Raw genomic sequence first — 16,674 nt, forward strand, 5'->3', positions numbered from 1 at the left:
TCGGACGCTTAACCGACTGCGCCACCCAGGCGCCCCAACAGTGGGAATTCTACAAAAGTCAAGGATTTTAAGATTTTAAAATTTTATTCTTGCAGATTATCTCAGTATAAATCTTGACATTAACATCATCCCATTTTTAAAGAAAAAAATGCTTTCAACAATTTCTTGCTTTTATGAAAGTGTATCTCAGCTTTCATTAGCTAAGTAGCTTCTTGCTTCTAAGCTGATTAAAATAAGCTTAAAAGAACCCATTTGAACAGTTTCCCCAAAAGGAAGTTCGAAATTACGCTAATAGTATTAATGAACTAGATGTATGATTTTCCATAGAGTAATTTTGATAAATTTGGATTTTCTAAATATTCTTAATAGCCATTCTATCTAGCTCTAAAGTTTGGTTGTGCCATCCAAATGAACTTCGCTTCATCCAGAGAAATGAGAAATAGCACTGACTTTCCCATAATTTACCCAAAAATATTGGCTGAGGGGAGAAACAGAGAAAGCTCTTTCTCAGGCTACCCATCAGTTAATATAGAATGTCTTAGGTTAAGATTTGGAAACTAAAGAATGCATAATTAGGAGTGTACCGTGTCATGCAAAGTCTATCAGATACTAAAAAAGATAAAGCAATTACTCATTTAAAGCACATTGAGCAAATTCCTATCATACTGCTATTCTCATCACTGGATGAAGGTTGGATTTGCATTATTCCTAAAGTAAACAGTACATGAGTTAACACTTAAAATGAAAAATGTGTCGATACAAAGCAAATGGTAAAGGTTAAACATCCAATATCCACACAATCATTTGAAACTGCTACAACGGATTAGAGAGGGAAACCGTAAGTTTGCAAACTTCTCTACAGGCTGCCTTAGAACACTACTCTGAGGCCCTATCCATATAAAGTTCCCAAATAAGTAACATACAGATAAAACTGCCCACATCAGCTGACATTATGATACTGCCTTTAATTTACACCTTCAGTTTAATAATACTGTTTATTCCAAAATAAAAGTTGCACAATGAACAAATACTGTAAACATAGCATTAGAGAGGGCAGGAAAGGGGTGGGTTTTCCCTGCTACTCATGACCTCTTTTCAGTCTCAGGTATTGGCTGCAGGTTGTTCTACGAGGGCGCCATGCATTTTAAAACACTAAGCCAAAACCATTGTTCATTAATGTATTGTAACTGAGAACATAAAATATATTTTCATTAAAACGTGCTCCAAAGGGCTAGAAGAAGGCCCAATCTTATCTTGACACATGGCATAATTAAACATACAGCTAAATGAAAGTGACTAGGGAGGAAAAGGGCCAACTCAAAAGGTCTCAATAGTAAGAACAACTTCCTAGGCTTGATAGATTTGATGTTTTTAAACACGAATCTTTGAAGTTTGCAAACAAAAGAGATCATGAAATTCAATTCCTATAGCACCCTTTTATGGTGATTCACCTCCACCTTAGGTAATTAAGTTGACTAGTGCCACTAACTGGCATTTCTGTCCAGGGGTAAAGAGCAGCAATATTTAAGGTCAATTCCTAGAACTGTGGGTCTGATACGATTTTTCAAATCCTCAATTAAGATCAGTAACCACTGAGTCCTTGGCCAGAGAGTAAACTAACCCCTTATTACTACTTGATTTATGTTTCTTTTCAACTGCCAAAAGGAAAAAATGATTTTTTAGAGTGTAAAGACCACGAGCAAAACTTATTTGATGTAAAGAACAAGATGCCTGATTTCTGCTTTAATTTTAGACTGTTCTTGTTTTACTCAATGATACCAACATGCATCATTATACTCTTAAAAAGTCTAATTACATTTCCTTTGGTAGATCTAAACCTTGCTGCTGCTTGTGGACTGATGTAGTGATATTTTACAATATCTGAGTGCACCAGTGATTTGAACAATGAGTGGTTCAGCCCTAGTCTAAATTGTGCTTGAAACAGCACCTCTAAGCCACTGAAGAGGTAACCCTTGAAGGCACCAAGTACTGTTACATTCTACTATACGCATGTAAAAGATAGGCCTAATTAATAGATTCCAACTGTAGACACAGGCCAGTTATGCCTCATAATTTCAATATATACATCTACTATATTTTAGCCAGATTCAAGACCTTACAGACAATTCTGTGCCTTAGATACACAATTTTAAGAACCATCCCAACCACAAAGGCACTACAATTTTTATATATGGGATGTGAGCAATTATTTTGCTTTTAAGACTCAGAAATATCCCACCATTACCAATGTTCAAAGTAGTAAATTTAAAACTAATTTTCAATATTTTTAAGTCTTCATCTATCAAGTTATTCTGAGCAATGAAGGGAGTTATTGTTTTCTGTACATTGTTAGCTATTTCTGAAAACAATTTGTAAAGATAAAAACCTAAGCCTAGCCTAATAAAGAACACATACTTTTGCTTCAACAGGACAGAAGAGACACTTGAAGCCAAACTTCTCAAACAGGCTTTTCCCTAACTATACAAGCTAAGAGGCCTGGAGATAGTCAAAATAGCTAGCGATTTCCAAGCTAGTGCAGGCCGGCCTATTTTCTACATTTTGCCTTAGACATTAAAATCTAGGAAAAAGGGGGAAAGCTAAAAGAATCTTCCATTTCCCCTGAAATAGACAATCCGTGAAAATTTATCTTGTGCCTATAAAAATTCCTTAAACCAATTAAGTCAGAAGTAATCCACAATATAATATGGTTTTTAATGGTTCTAAATAACTATTTTCTTTTAGTTTAAGTTTTCATCCCTGCGAAGGAGTATGAAATAATTCAAGTATGATTTTTGTGATAGTGGTATGAAATATGTATGTCAAAAATGCTATCAGCACACTAATAAGCCAGCTCTTTTTTAAATAAAAATGCCTCTGAATAATCACCATAATTTAAACATACCATTTTAAATCTCTATTGAAAACAGTTTAGCCATCTATGGAAAAAAATGCAGTCATCTGAAATTGTGATTAACCTTATTCACAAACTAAAATTTTAAATAGAAATTAAATTTCTTGGTGACTTGCTGCCTCCCAGCTGCCATTATTGATATAATGATAATTGATTCTTTACTCTGCTGTAACGGGTATCTCAAAAGGAAAGGCAATTGTCTGAAAAATAACCCATCAAAAAATATTTCCTTTTACACGCTACATCTAGAACCATTGTATTTAACAACAGTCTAATGCTTCTCATTCATTTTTGGCAGTGAGGTGTGGACATCTTTCTCCAACATGAGAACATTAAGATACATGTATTTTGAAAAAAAAAAGAAAGAAAGAAAGAAAATTTAACTTCTTGTGACAAAATTTACTGTTGTTAAGTGTATTTAACTGAGCAGGTAATACCGTGTGTAGTCTCTATGTCACTGAATAAAATGTCTTTGAAATAGAGGGAAAATAATGCTCAGTTTTAACAAGAGACAATTTTATAAAAATTCACATTTTCACAATAGTATGACTTATAGAGATTCAGACAATTAATCTTTAACACAGAATGTTGTAATATTTTACACTGTGATGTCCCGGGAAATATTTCTAGAGAGTAACCAGCAGTCTGTGTAGGAAGCAGCAGCCCATGCTTCCAGGAATAAATATGAAGAATAAGCTACTGCTTACTGCCTCAGAAGAGGTGGGCTCCAGGATAGCCTGTCCTAGTTTAAAAACTGTATTGTAAGAGCAGACCTTTCTCTAGTTCCTTATTTCTTTTTCCCTTAATAGTTTTCTTTCCAATATACTTTTTCTGCCATCCACCCAGGCTCCAGTTGGTGAGTAGCTTTCAAACAGGACTTGGATTTCCGCTCTTTCACACTAAGAAGGACATCTTATAAAAGGTACACAGAGAAGAAAGCCATTTTATACAGAAGCAGTATAAAACTTACAACTGAAGCAGTGCCAGAAATCAGGTTAACAGCTTATCTGAAGCTGCAAATTGATTGGAAGGGACTTTAAGATCAGAAAAGTCTGGCTTAAGGGTTCGTGCAAACTTTATCATAAAACTGTAGAATTTCAAGCACAGGTAAGTTCAAACACGGAAAGATGTGGAAAATTTCCTAAAAGGCAATGATGAAGGAACAGATCCTTCTTGCCTCAGAAGTTAAAAAGCACAAGACAAATTAGAGACTGTTCACATGGGCAGTACTTTACACCGTCAATCCCAAACTGATCTTATGACTCTTGTCATAGAAACCCCTAAAACATCACAGAGGGTAAGATATTCCAAATGAGCCTATCACAAAAAGGATTCCCGTGATTCAGTTATTCAATTACTTATGGCTATCAATTTAGTCTAGCCTGGGGCTGCTTTTTACAGGGAGGTGGTCTCCCATGGCGCACAATGTGTTTTTCTAAGCTGTCTAGAATGGCCACAGCAATCTGTTGGACATGGGGATCCGTCTGTTCGTGTTCTTTGATGTTGTATAAATGCTGTAATCCTCCTTCCTCAATCAGCATGCTGCAATACCTTGAGGCTGAAAGAGGAGAAAGAACTTTTCTTAAAACACTTAAAAAAAATTATTCTACACACAAAAAAGTTCTTTTTGTCACTTAAATTTGAGCTATTTTTTAATTCTTTTTTTTGAATTTTATTTTTCATTTTTTTTTAATTTACATCCAAATTAGGTAGCATATAGTGCAACAATGATTTCAGGAGTAGATTCCTGAGTGCCCCTTACCCATTTAGCCCATCCCCCCTCCCACAACCCCTCCAGTAACCCTCAGTTTGTTCTCCATATTTATGAGTCTCTTCTGTTTTGTCCCCCTCCCTGTTTTTATATTATTTTTGCTTCCCTTCCCTTATGTTCATCTGTTCTGTGTCTAAAAGTCCTCATATGAGTGAAGTCATATGATTTTTGTCTTTCTCTAATTTCACTTAGCATAACACCCTTCAGTTCCATCCTCATAGTTGCAAATGGCAAGATTTCATTCTTTTTGATTGCCAAGTAAAACTCCATTGTGTGTGTGTGTGTGTGTGTGTGTGTGTGTGTGTGTGTGTGTATATATGTATATATATATATATATACCACATCTTCTTTATCCATTCATCCATCGATGGACATTTGGGCTCTTTCCATACTTTGACGATTGTTGATAGTGCTGCTATAAACATTGGGGTGAATGTGTCCCTTCGAAACAGCACACCTGTATCCCTTGTGGTAAATGCCTAGTAGTGCAATTGCTGGGTTGGAGTGTAGTTCTATTTTTAGTTTTTTGAGGAACGTCCATACTGTTTTCCAGAGTGGCTGTACCAGCTTGCATTCCCAAAATTTGAGCTATTTTTGCTATTGACTACTACTACATGCTAAACCTTGATAAATACCTCTGTAATGATGTTATGTCTACACTGCAAGGCTCCGCACATAACAATGATTCTCTAATTCATATATATATACAATTCTCATATTCATATATATATGGTTCTCTTATCAAGGCTACCACAGCTATGGGTGGGGGGATTGGTTCCTCACATCCACAAGTCTCTATGTGGAAAGAAAGGGCAGTAGAAAACTTAGACGTTTAAACCAACCCTCTTCCTCCTTTCCTTATACTTTAACTGGGACAGATGAAATAATGGAGGCATATGGAAATTTTAAAACAGTTATAAGGCAAAGCATAGACAATTACTTTAGACATGGTAAAAGAAACATTTGCATGTCCTTAAAAAAAAAAAAAAAGAAAAGAAACATCTGTATGTTCTTAGACTCAAAGTTTGATAAAAGTACCTTTCCATGTGGAAGGCTGTATGTTGATTGGCTAGGTTGAATAGGTTTCTCCCATGTGTTTTATACCAAAAAAATGAAATGGATAAACCATTTTTTTACCAAAAATAAATAAATAAAAATCATAACCTTAAAGCATAGACAATCTGGAAAAGAAAACTTGTTTGATCCCAAATCATAGGTAAGATAGGTGCTATTACACTTTTATGCATTTCCTATATATTTAAAAAAAAATTTAATGGCATTCATATTGCACACGTAATTTTCTTTTAAAATATTTTCTTTGCCTTGTTTTTAAGTATTTCTTCTTTTTATATATACCACTTTTAAAAGTATTTTTAGTTTTAGTCATATTTATTAAAGTATAATTTACACACAGTAAAATATTCCCAATTTAATCTATAATTTGATGAGTTTTGGCAAATGTATACACTTGTATAACCACCACCACAATCAGAATATAGAATAAAAAAAAAAAAAAAAGGTTCCTTGTGCACCTCTGTAATCCCCTCTGCAGCCTCACCTAGGCAACCACTTCTCTAATTTCTATGATATTGACTTTTGCTTGGTCTAGAACTTCAAGTAAATAGGACCATACAGTATGTATTCTTTTGAGTCTATTTTTGCTCAGGATGGCTTATTTAAAAATTTTTATTTTAATGTTTATTTTTGAGACAGAGCACGAGTCGGGGAGGGGCAGAGAAGGAGAGGGAGACACAGAATCCCAAGCAGGCTCCAGGCTCTGAGCTGTCAGCAAAGAGCCCCATGCAGGGCTGGAACTCACCCCCTCAGCCTGACTTGAGATGTGTCCATATTGCTATGTATATGTGGTAGTGTTTTGTTTTTTTTTTTTTAAGTATTTTTAAAATTTGAATATTAGGAGGTGCCTGGGTGGCCCAGTTAAGTGTCTGACTTCAGCTCAGGTCATGATCTCAGATTTTGTGAGTTCGAGCCCCCCATGAGGCTCTCTGCTGTCAGTGCAGAGCCTGCTTCAGATCCTCTGTCTCCCTCTCTCTCTGCCCCTCCCCGGCTGTCTTTCTCTCTCTCAAAAACAAATAAACATTAAAAAAAATAATAAAACAAAATAAACAGGGGTGCCTGGGTGACTTAACCAGTTAAGTGTTCAACTCTTGATTTTGGCTTAGGTCATGACCTCACTGTTGTGAGTTCAAGCCCCATGTTGGGTTCTGTGCTGGGCATGGAGCCTGCTTGAGATTCATTCTCTCTCTCTCTCTCTCTCTCTCTCTCTCTCTCTCTTTCTCTCTCTCTCTCTCTCTCAAAAAAAGAAGAAAATAATAAAAAAAATAAAGTATTAAGTATTTTAAGTAAACATTCTATTGCATTGACTATACTACGTATTTTTATTTTTTTAATCTTTTTTTTTTTAATGTTCTTTTTTTTTTTTTTAAACTTTTTTTTTTTTTCAACGTTTATTTATTTTTGGGACAGAGAGAGACAGAGCATGAACGGGGGAGGGGCAGAGAGAGAGGGAGACACAGAATCAGAAACAGGCTCCAGGCTCCGAGCCATCAGCCCAGAGCCCGACGTGGGGCTCGAACTCACGGACCACGAGATCGTGACCTGGCTGAAGTCGGACGCTTAACCGACTGCGCCACCCAGGTGCCCCTAATGTTCATTTTTTGAGAGAGAGGACATGAGCAGGGGAGGGGGAGGGAGGGAGAGGGACAAAGAGAGAGACAGAGGATCTGAAGCAGACTGTGCACTGAGATGGAAAGCCCAAAGCAGGGCTCAAACTCACAAACCATGAGATCATGACCTGAGCCGAAGTAGGATGCTTAACTGACTGAGCCACCCAGGAGCCCAGCATAAGTATTTTTGTGGACTTTCTGTTTCAGTGATCTTGAGGAAATACTTAGAATGCTGGGCAAATGCTAAATGTGTGCTTAACATTATAAGAAATCATCAAACTGTTTTCTAACATGGTTGCATAATTTTTTCATTGTTCTAAATATTTATTTATTCTGAGACAGAGAAAGAGAGAAACTGGGCGAGGGGTAAAGAGAGAGGGAGACACAGAGAATCTCAAACAGGCTCCCCACTGTTAGCTCAAAGCCTGATGGAGGGCTCAAACTCACAAACCATGAGATCATGACTTGAGCCAAAATCAAGAGTTGATGCATAACTGAATGAGCCATCCAGGCGCCCAAAAAATGGCTGTACAATTTTTCAATCTGATCAGTAATGAAGGAGAAAGCTGTGTCACATTCTTGCCAACACTTGCCATCATCCATCTTTTTGTTTATAGGCAGCCTTTTTAGTAGGCATAAACTAGCGTCTCATTGTGGTGTTATTTAATTTTTAAATGTTTGTTTAATTTGAGAGAGCAAGAGAGAGTGGGGGAGGGGCAGAGAGAGAGGGAGAGAGAGAATCCCATACAGGCTCCACACTGACAGCACAGAGCTCAAACCCACAAACCCAGAGATCATGACCTGGATTGAGATCAAGAGTCTGACACTTGGGGCACTTGGGTGGCTCAGGTGATTAAATGTGACTTCGGCTCAGGTCATTGTCTCGTGGTCTGTGGGTTCGAGCTCTGTGTCAGGCTCTGTGCTGACAGCTCAGAGCCTGGAGCCTGCTTTGGATTCTGTGTCTCCCTCTCCCTGCCCTTCCTCTACTCGCTCTCTGTCTCTCTTTCAAAAATAAATAGACATTAAAAAAGAAAGATTAAAAAAAAAGTCAACTTAACTGACTGAACCACCCAGGCACCCCTCACTGTGGTTTTAATTTGTATTTCTCTAATGACCAATGATGTTGAGCTTCTTTTCATGTGCTTATTGGCCGTTCACATGATCTCTTTGTAGAAAGTCTAGTTAGTCCTCTGCCCATTTTTAAACTGGGTTATTTTTATCATTGAGTTGTAAGAACTCTTTATATATTCTGAAAACATGTCCCTCTATCAGATATATAACGTGCAAATATTTTCAACCTTTCTGTAAATTGTCTTTTCACTTTGTTGATGGTGTCCTCTGTAAATTGTCTTTTCACTTCCTTGATGGTGTCCTTTGAAGCACAAAAGTTTTCATTTTTTTAATTAAATCCAATTAAACTAACTTCTCTGTCACTTAAGCTTTTGGTGTGCTAAGAAGCTACTGCTTAATCCAAGGTTATAGTGATTTATATCTATGTTTTCCTCCTAAAAAGTTTATATGCTTATGTAGATGTAGATGTAGCTCTTACATTTAGGTCTAGAATCTACTTTGAGTTAGTTTTTAATGTTGGTTTTTTTTTTTTTTTTTAATTTATTTTTTGAGAGAGTGTGTGCAAGTGGGGAAGGGGCAAAGAGAGGGGGACAGAAGATCCAAAGCGGGCTCTGCACTGACAGTAGCAAGCCCGATGTGGGGCTCAAACTCACAATCTGGGAGATCGTGACCAGAGCCGAAGTCGGGCACTCAACTCACTGATCCACCTAGGCGCCCCTTGAGTTAATTTTTATATACAGTATGAAGTAAGGAATCAGATTCTTCTTTTACATGTGCCTACTCAGTTTTCCCAGCACTGTTGAAAAAATGGCTCCTTACCCATTAAATTGTCTTAGCACCCATGTCAAAAATCAATTTTGGGGGTTATTTCTGGACTCTCAATTCTAATGCATTGATATATATGTCTGTCCTAAGGATGTTGAACATCTTTTCATGTGCTTATTTGCCATCCATTAAACTTCTTTGGTAAAGGATCTGTTCAACTCTTTTGTCCATTTTCTCCTCACTTGTATTGTTTTCTTATTAAGTTTTGAGAGCTTTCTTTCTTTTTCTTTTTTTTTTAAAGAAGATTTTATTTTTAAGAAATCTCTACACCCAACACAGGCTCAAAGTCACAACCCCAAGATCAAGAGGTGCACACTCCCCTGGCTGAGCCAGCCAGGTGCCCCAAGAATTCTTTATAAAAGTTTTGAATACCTATGCTTTATCAGACATGTGATTTGCAAATACTTTGATCCAATATGTGTAGTGGCTTTTGATTCTTTTAACAGTATCTTTCAAAGAACAGAAGTCCTTAAGTTCAATCAAGGGCAATTTAGCTATTTTTTTTCCTCTGTAGATCATGTTTTTGTGCATATTTAAGAAATCTGCAGGGTGGCTGGCTGGTTTGGTCGGTAAAGCAAGCAACTCTTGATCTCCAGGTTGTATGTTCGAGCCCCACATTGGATTGTAGAGATTACTTAAAAAATATAATCTTAAAGAAAAAAAAAAGAAATCTGCCTAACATCAGGTCACAAAGATTTTTTGTTTTCTTCTAGAGCCTTTTTTTAAGTTTGTTTAATTATTTATTTTGAGAGAGAGACAGAGCACGTGCACATGAGAGGGGGAGGGGCAGAGGAAGAGAGAGAGAAAACCCCAAGCAAGCTCTGCACTGTCAGTGCAGAATATGACAAACATGGGGCTTGAACTCAGAAACCACTGAGATCATGACCTAAGCCGAAACCAAGAGTCAGACACTTAGCCCACTGAGCCACCCAGGTGCCCCTCTTCTAGAACTTCTTTTTTCTTTTTAACGTTTATTTATTTTGAGAGAGACAGAGTACGTGTGGAGAAGGGGCAGAGAGAGAGGGAGAATTCCAAGTAGGCCCCACTTAGCGCAGAGCCCAACACAGGGCTCAGACTCATGAAACCGTGAGATCATGATTTGAACCAAAATCAAGAGTTGGATGCTTAACTGACTGAGCCACCCAGGCATGTCTTCTAGTACTCTTAAATAGTTTCTTGTTTCATATGTAGGCCTATGATCAATTAAGAGTTAATTTGGGGGGGTTTTGGCTGGGTCAGTTGGAAGATCATGAGACTCTTGACCTTGAGGTCATGAGTTCAAGCCCCACTCTGGGTGTAGAGGTCACAACCACCCAATCAATCAATCAGAGTTAATTTTTATATAGAGTCCAAGGTAGAATAAGCTCATTTTTTTTTTTTCCTAAAGTAGGTTCCATGCCTAAAGTGGGGCTTTTTTTTAAGTAGTTATTTATTTATTTTTTTATTTTTTGTAGTAATCTCTACATCCAATGTGGGGCTCAAACTCACAACTCCAAGATCAATAGTTGCTCTTCCAACTGAGCCAGCCAAGCACCCCTCACTTTTTTTTGCATCCAGAGATCCAGCGGTTGTAGCTGGATTTGTTGTAGCACCATTTGTTGAAAAGATTATCATTTCTTTATTGAATGCACTTTAAACTTACGTCAAAAATTAATCAACCATATGTGTCTAGGCCTATTTTTGTATTCTCTGTTCTGGTCCACTGAACCTTTGCCTATTTCTATGCCTGGACTTGCAACTGGTGTCTGAAGTGAAGGCAGTCTTGTGGGACTAACCCTTAACCTATGGGATCTGACACTGTCTCCAGGTAAATGTCAGAATTGAATTCAATTTGTAGTATGCACAGATGCTGTCTGCTGAGAACTGGAAAACTGCTTGGTGGAGTGTGGAAAAAACACGTGTTAGAATTGATGTCAGAAGTGGGGTTTGAGGGGTGCCTGGGTGGCCTAGTTGGTTAAGGTATCTGACTCTTTTGGCTCACGTCATGATCTTGCTGTTCATGAGTTCGAACCCTGCATTGGGTTCGGCACCATCTATGCAGAGCCTGCTTGGAATTTTCTCTCTCCCTTTCTCTGCCTCTCCTATCTCGCATGTGCTCTTTCTCTCCCTCAGAATAAAAAAAAAAAAAAAAAAGAAAAAGGAAAAAAGAAATGGGATTTGCTATAATGACTGTGGCTCATAAAAATATGTGGTTTGGGAAAAGATGAAAGAGGGATGAAAAACCTCTGATTCCAGAGTAGCCAGGTATTCACCATGATATGGAGTAGAAGCTGAGCTGCAATCAGTTACTAAAGGTAAAAGTTGCCAATAGAATTTAGAGATGGATCTAAACCTTACCAGCAACTGCTTGTGGCAGTGGTTACGAAGATTAATCAAGATAAAAGGGCCAGGATTCCTTGGCATGACCCCTCACTGGGGACTCAAAGCCTTTCAGGTAAGACTGGGTAAACTGGTCAGGGAACGGAAAAGTTACCAAAATCCACTGGTGAAGCCCTAATGTGGGCTTATAATTAGATCGAGAGAAAATAAAAATGTGTGGGTTGAGGGGCACCTGCGTGGCTCAGTTAAGCGGCTGACTTTGGTTCAAGTCATAATCTCACAGTGTGTGGGTTAGAGCCCCACACTGGGCTCTGAGCCTGGAGCCTGCTTCAGATTCTGTGTCTCCCTTTCTCTCTGCCCCTCCCCGACTCACACTTTCGCTCTCTCACTCTCTCTCTCAAAAAAAAAAAAAAAATAAATATTAAACAAAAATTTTTTTAATGTATGGGTTGATGGAATTATGAAAGGTGGAATGTTTAAACAGGTTTTACATAAAGAAGCTGTGTTTCCTTTACCTGAATGTCTTATGGGAATGAGCTTTATGTCTGGCTAGGGAACACTTCACCTACCTAGTAATATAAAGTCAAAATCTGTGGATGAAGTCCTAATGAAGGCTACAGTCAGGAATGTAATAGAATTAAACTAAAAGTTTGTAGGACAACTGGTATGGTTGAGTAGGGTTTATGTAAAGTGATTTTATTTCTTTTACTTGACTGTATTATAAGGATGGACATTTTATTTGACTAGGAAATGTTACTCCTACCTAACATTGTAAAACAGAAAGCATGTAAATCTACTCTTCAAGCAATGTTAAGTAGACATGCTAAATGGGTACCAGAAGGTTTCTCAAGCCTGTGTAGTGTAGAATATAGGCCGAAGTGCTGGTAGGGACAAATTCTCTGTGCCTTACTTATGTGAAGAACAGACTGGGGCATTGGACTAGAGAATTTCCAACCAAGAGGCATTTACTACCTTGCTATCTGACATTAATTGAAGCTACCTTATGACAGAAGGATTAAAAAATGATCTTAAAACCTGAAATATGCATGGTGTTCTGGGTGATGTCAGAGAAACACTCTAATGGGGATGGCAGTGCTAGGAGAGTTCCCTAGTGAAATGGAAATTGTTTATACAGGATAATGCTGCCTGGGGAATGCAAGGAGGGTATAATCATGGGCAGGAAGACTCTTTCTCCCTAGGACCCACTTTGAAACTGCACAAGGAGCTGCTACATTCTATCATCACTTGGACAGTACCTTGTAAACAGCTGTCCACTAGCCGACAAAGAGTTGCTTGGTTTGTGGACAGTAGTTCCAAGGTGAACAGACAACATCCTGTTTGAAAGGCCAGCACTCTGACTAAAAAAGGTAAAAGCAAATGAGCTCTGTGAGCTGAACTGCATGCTGTTTTCCCAGCAGTGATTAAAGAATTGAAAAGTGATAAAAGGCTCTTTTTGGGTTTTTAATGACTCGAGGGCAGTGGTCAATGGCCTGAGCATACGGATGGGCACAAGGGCAATAGGAACAGAACTGAAGGGGTGCTTGTATGAGACATGGCCCTATGGAAATCACCGTGGGAATCTGAAGAGTGCATTCTAGTAGGACATTTCTACGCCCATCAGAACTCCTTGTAGGTTCAGAAGATAACTGGAATAGACCAGCAGAAGAACTTGCCTGGGGTGGCCACATGGGTCTATGAAATAAGTGGATATGGAGATACTACAGCAATGCAGATATGGGCTGAATGTAGACATATTCCCCTTGCAATCTCTGAGGCACAAATTGCCAGCAAGAACTGTTCAGCCTGCCAGCAAAGAAGACAGACACTGTAGATGGCTATGTGGCAAATTCCCTGGGGGGAAAGGCCCTGATCATAGCTAGCAAGTCAGACTAGCATTGGTAGTCCTGGGGAGATACAGATGGGTCTTGACAGAAGTAGATACTGACTCTGGACTGGGTTTTGCTCAGACAGTGATAGATATGAATGCTTAGAATGCTATAGAGCAACCAAAACATAAGGCATTGAAACAATTTGGACAGCCGACTGTCATTTCTTCTGATCAAGGAACATACTTTACAGTGTATAATGTTGATGGAGTTCAGGACACATTGCCCTAAAACATGGCTTCTTAGCATATTGACTATCCTAAGCTAAAGTTGTTTGAGAAAACAGCAGAAGCAGGAAGATTACTCTGACTTCCCTCCCTCACCCTTCTTCCCTGAAATAGGTCATAAAACGCCCATGTGAAAGGTACCCTCCTTGTACCAGGAAGAAGAAGATATTTTATCACCAGAGACCTGGAATTGGGGGCTGAGGAATCTGTACAAACAAACTGTATTTAACTAACTCTTATTTTCCTAGCCACTTCTTCACCATTTACTACCCCTAGCCAAAACATCTTTGTCTTGTCAATTTTTCAAAAATTTGTTTATCTAAAAGGTATAAAAGCTTCCTGCTCTGGTCACTTCAGGGCTTCATTCTTGTTTGAAGATTCCCACATATAAAACTTTGAAGTTTTAATAAAATTTGTATGCTTTTTTTCTGTAAATCTGTCTTCATCAGTTTAATTTTCAGGCCCATCTGCTCCCTCGAGGTAGCCACCTGGGTCCATGAAATAAGTGGATCTGGGGTACTGCAGCAATGCAGACAGAGGCTGAATCTAGACATTCTTCCTGCAACCTCTGAGGCACAAATTGGCAGAGCTGAGTAATACTTTTTCCTCCCTTCCAATGTCCAACAATGGGCAGAGAGAGATCTTCCTCAGGGTAACAGTTTCAAAGAATTGGAATGGGCAATTCATATATTGGTTGTTTTAAAAAGGGGGTGGGGGGCGCCTGGGTGGCTCAGTCGGTTAAGCGTCTGACTTCGGCTCAGGTCATGAACTCATGGCTTGTGAGTTTGAGCCCTGTGCTGACCGTTCAGAGCCTGAAGCCTGTTTCAGATTCTGTGTCTCCCTCTCTCTCTGCCCCTCCCCTGTTCATGCTCTGTCTCTCTCTGTCTCAAAAATAAATAAACGTTAAAAAAAATTAAAAATTAAAATAAAAAATAAAAACGGGGTGGGGTAGAGGTGAGAAACAGGTCTGAAGAGCTAGATCCCATGCCTTTGTGAGAGTATGCTCATGCTCAATATGAGTGGGGCTAAAAAGAGTGTCCCCACTAGATATTCTTCCGTTTTTCTGGTGGGTCCAGAGAAGAGGGAATGGGAAAGGATGCTGGTATGGCTATGTAATTCTTGCCAAGGGAGGATACTGGTAAAATGACCATACTTTTTTTTCCCCCCTTCTTCTTCTTCCCTGTATTAATTAAACTTAAAAAAAATTTTTTTAATGTTTATTTTTGAAAGAGAGAGAGAGAGAGGGACAGTGCAGAGTTGGGGGGGTGGGCAGAGAGAAAGGGAGACACAGGATCTGAAGCAGGCTCCAGGATCTGAGCTGTCAGCACAGAGCCAGACTCAGGGCTCGAACCCATGAACCGTGAGATCATGACCCGAGCTGAAGTCTGGCACTTAACTGACTGAGCCACCCAGGAGCTCCAATTAAACTTAAAAAAAAAAAAAAAAAAAAAAAAAATTCCCAACCAGGGGCTTCTGGGTGGCTCAGTTGGTTAAGCATCTGACTTCGGCTCAGGTCATGATCTCACGGTTCTTGAGTTGAGCCCTGCATCGGGCTCTCTGCTCTCAACACGGAGCCCGCTTCGAATCCTCTCTTCCCCTCTCTCTGCCCCTTCCCTGCTTGTGCTCTCTCTCTCTCAAAATAAACAAGCAAAAAAAAAAAAAAATTCCCAAGGGGTACCTGAGTGGCTCAGTCACTTAAGCATCCAACTTAAGCTCAGGTGATAATCTTGAGGTTTGTTAAGTTCGAGCCCTGAATCAGACTCTGCACTGACAGTTAAAAGCCTGCTTAAGATTCTCTCTCTCTGCCTCCCTCTCTTCCCCTCCCCACTTGTGTGCACATGCACGCTTGCTCTCTCTCTCTCTCAAAATAAAATAAAGTTAAAAAAAATTAAAAATTCCCAGTCTGATGCAGTGGTCACAGATCAGGGCTGCAACTACACATGTTGGAAGCAGGGATGATTCCTAAGTAAGAAATTGTAATTGTATTTTAAAATGTTTTTGTGGTGCCTGGGTGGCTCAGTCAGTTGAGTGTCTGACTCTTGATTTAGGCTCAGGTCATGATCCTAGGGTTGTGGGATCAAGCTCTGAGTTGGGCTCTGTACTGAGCATGGAGCCTGCTTGGGATTCTCCCTCTCTCTCCCTCTCTGCTCCTCTCATACACTCTCCCTAAAAGAGTAAATAATAATAAAATATTTTTGTCAGAATACCCAGAGCCTAATGGAGAGGAGATGTTCCATCTGACAGAATTGGGATTAGAAGTGAATGCAATTATACTGCCCGGAAGTAAATACAGCCCACTAGTTCTGTACCTATGTAATCTTACCCTCTCTGAATGAGAGTTGACTCAGTGGGAGACATGTACTAATCTAGTATCACTGCCTGCAATCTAGATCAGCACAGTGGCCAAAACTAATGTCCCTTCCAGAGGTAGAAAAGTTTGGTATAAATGAAGAGAAAGAAAAATAGTAGCTAAGGGTACAGAAATGAACAAATGGGTCATGTCATGAGTGAAATCCAAGAGAACACTAACACCGCTAAAGAAGCTCAGAGCAAGAGATATCTCTTAGCTCAGTTGTACCAGCTGCCTGAGAGCAATATATGTTCATCAGTAGCCTTTATAATATTCTTTATAATAAACTGGTAAATGTCACTAAATGTTTCCCTGAGTTCTATGAGCTGCTCTAGCAAATTAATCAAACAGAAGAGGGGCTTATAGGAACCTCTAATCTTTATAACCAGTCAGAAGCACAGGTAAAAACCTAGACTTGGGACTGGCATCTGAAGTAGGGCAGTAGTCTTATGGGATTGTAGGATCTGATGCCATCTCCAGGTTAATAGTGTCAGAATTAAACTAAATTTGTAGGACATCTAGTCAGTGTTGCTGAGAATGGGAGAATTGCCTGGTGAGTTGTGGAGAAAACACACACTGGAGCCACAAAACACTGTCTTGATTACTGTAGCTTATAGAATAGCTGGAAGT

At 39.1% G+C, this 16,674-nt stretch overlaps 1 protein-coding gene across 2 annotated transcripts in view; it reads right to left on the reverse strand.

The window, feature by feature from the left end:
- Positions 1-259: 259 nt before the first annotated feature.
- The window catches only part of ZYG11B (zyg-11 family member B, cell cycle regulator), a 91,907-nt gene continuing 75,492 nt past the window's right edge, over positions 260-16,674 (reverse strand). For both annotated transcript variants that reach the window (XM_047872551.1, XM_047872552.1), the window contains exon 14: positions 260-4,469. In XM_047872551.1, coding sequence (XP_047728507.1) covers positions 4,279-4,469 — 191 coding nt within the window. In that variant the 3' untranslated portion in view covers positions 260-4,278. The remainder of the gene's footprint in view (positions 4,470-16,674) is intronic.

This window comes from Prionailurus viverrinus, chromosome C1, assembly GCF_022837055.1.
Source record: "Prionailurus viverrinus isolate Anna chromosome C1, UM_Priviv_1.0, whole genome shotgun sequence".
NCBI lineage: Eukaryota > Metazoa > Chordata > Mammalia > Carnivora > Felidae > Prionailurus > Prionailurus viverrinus.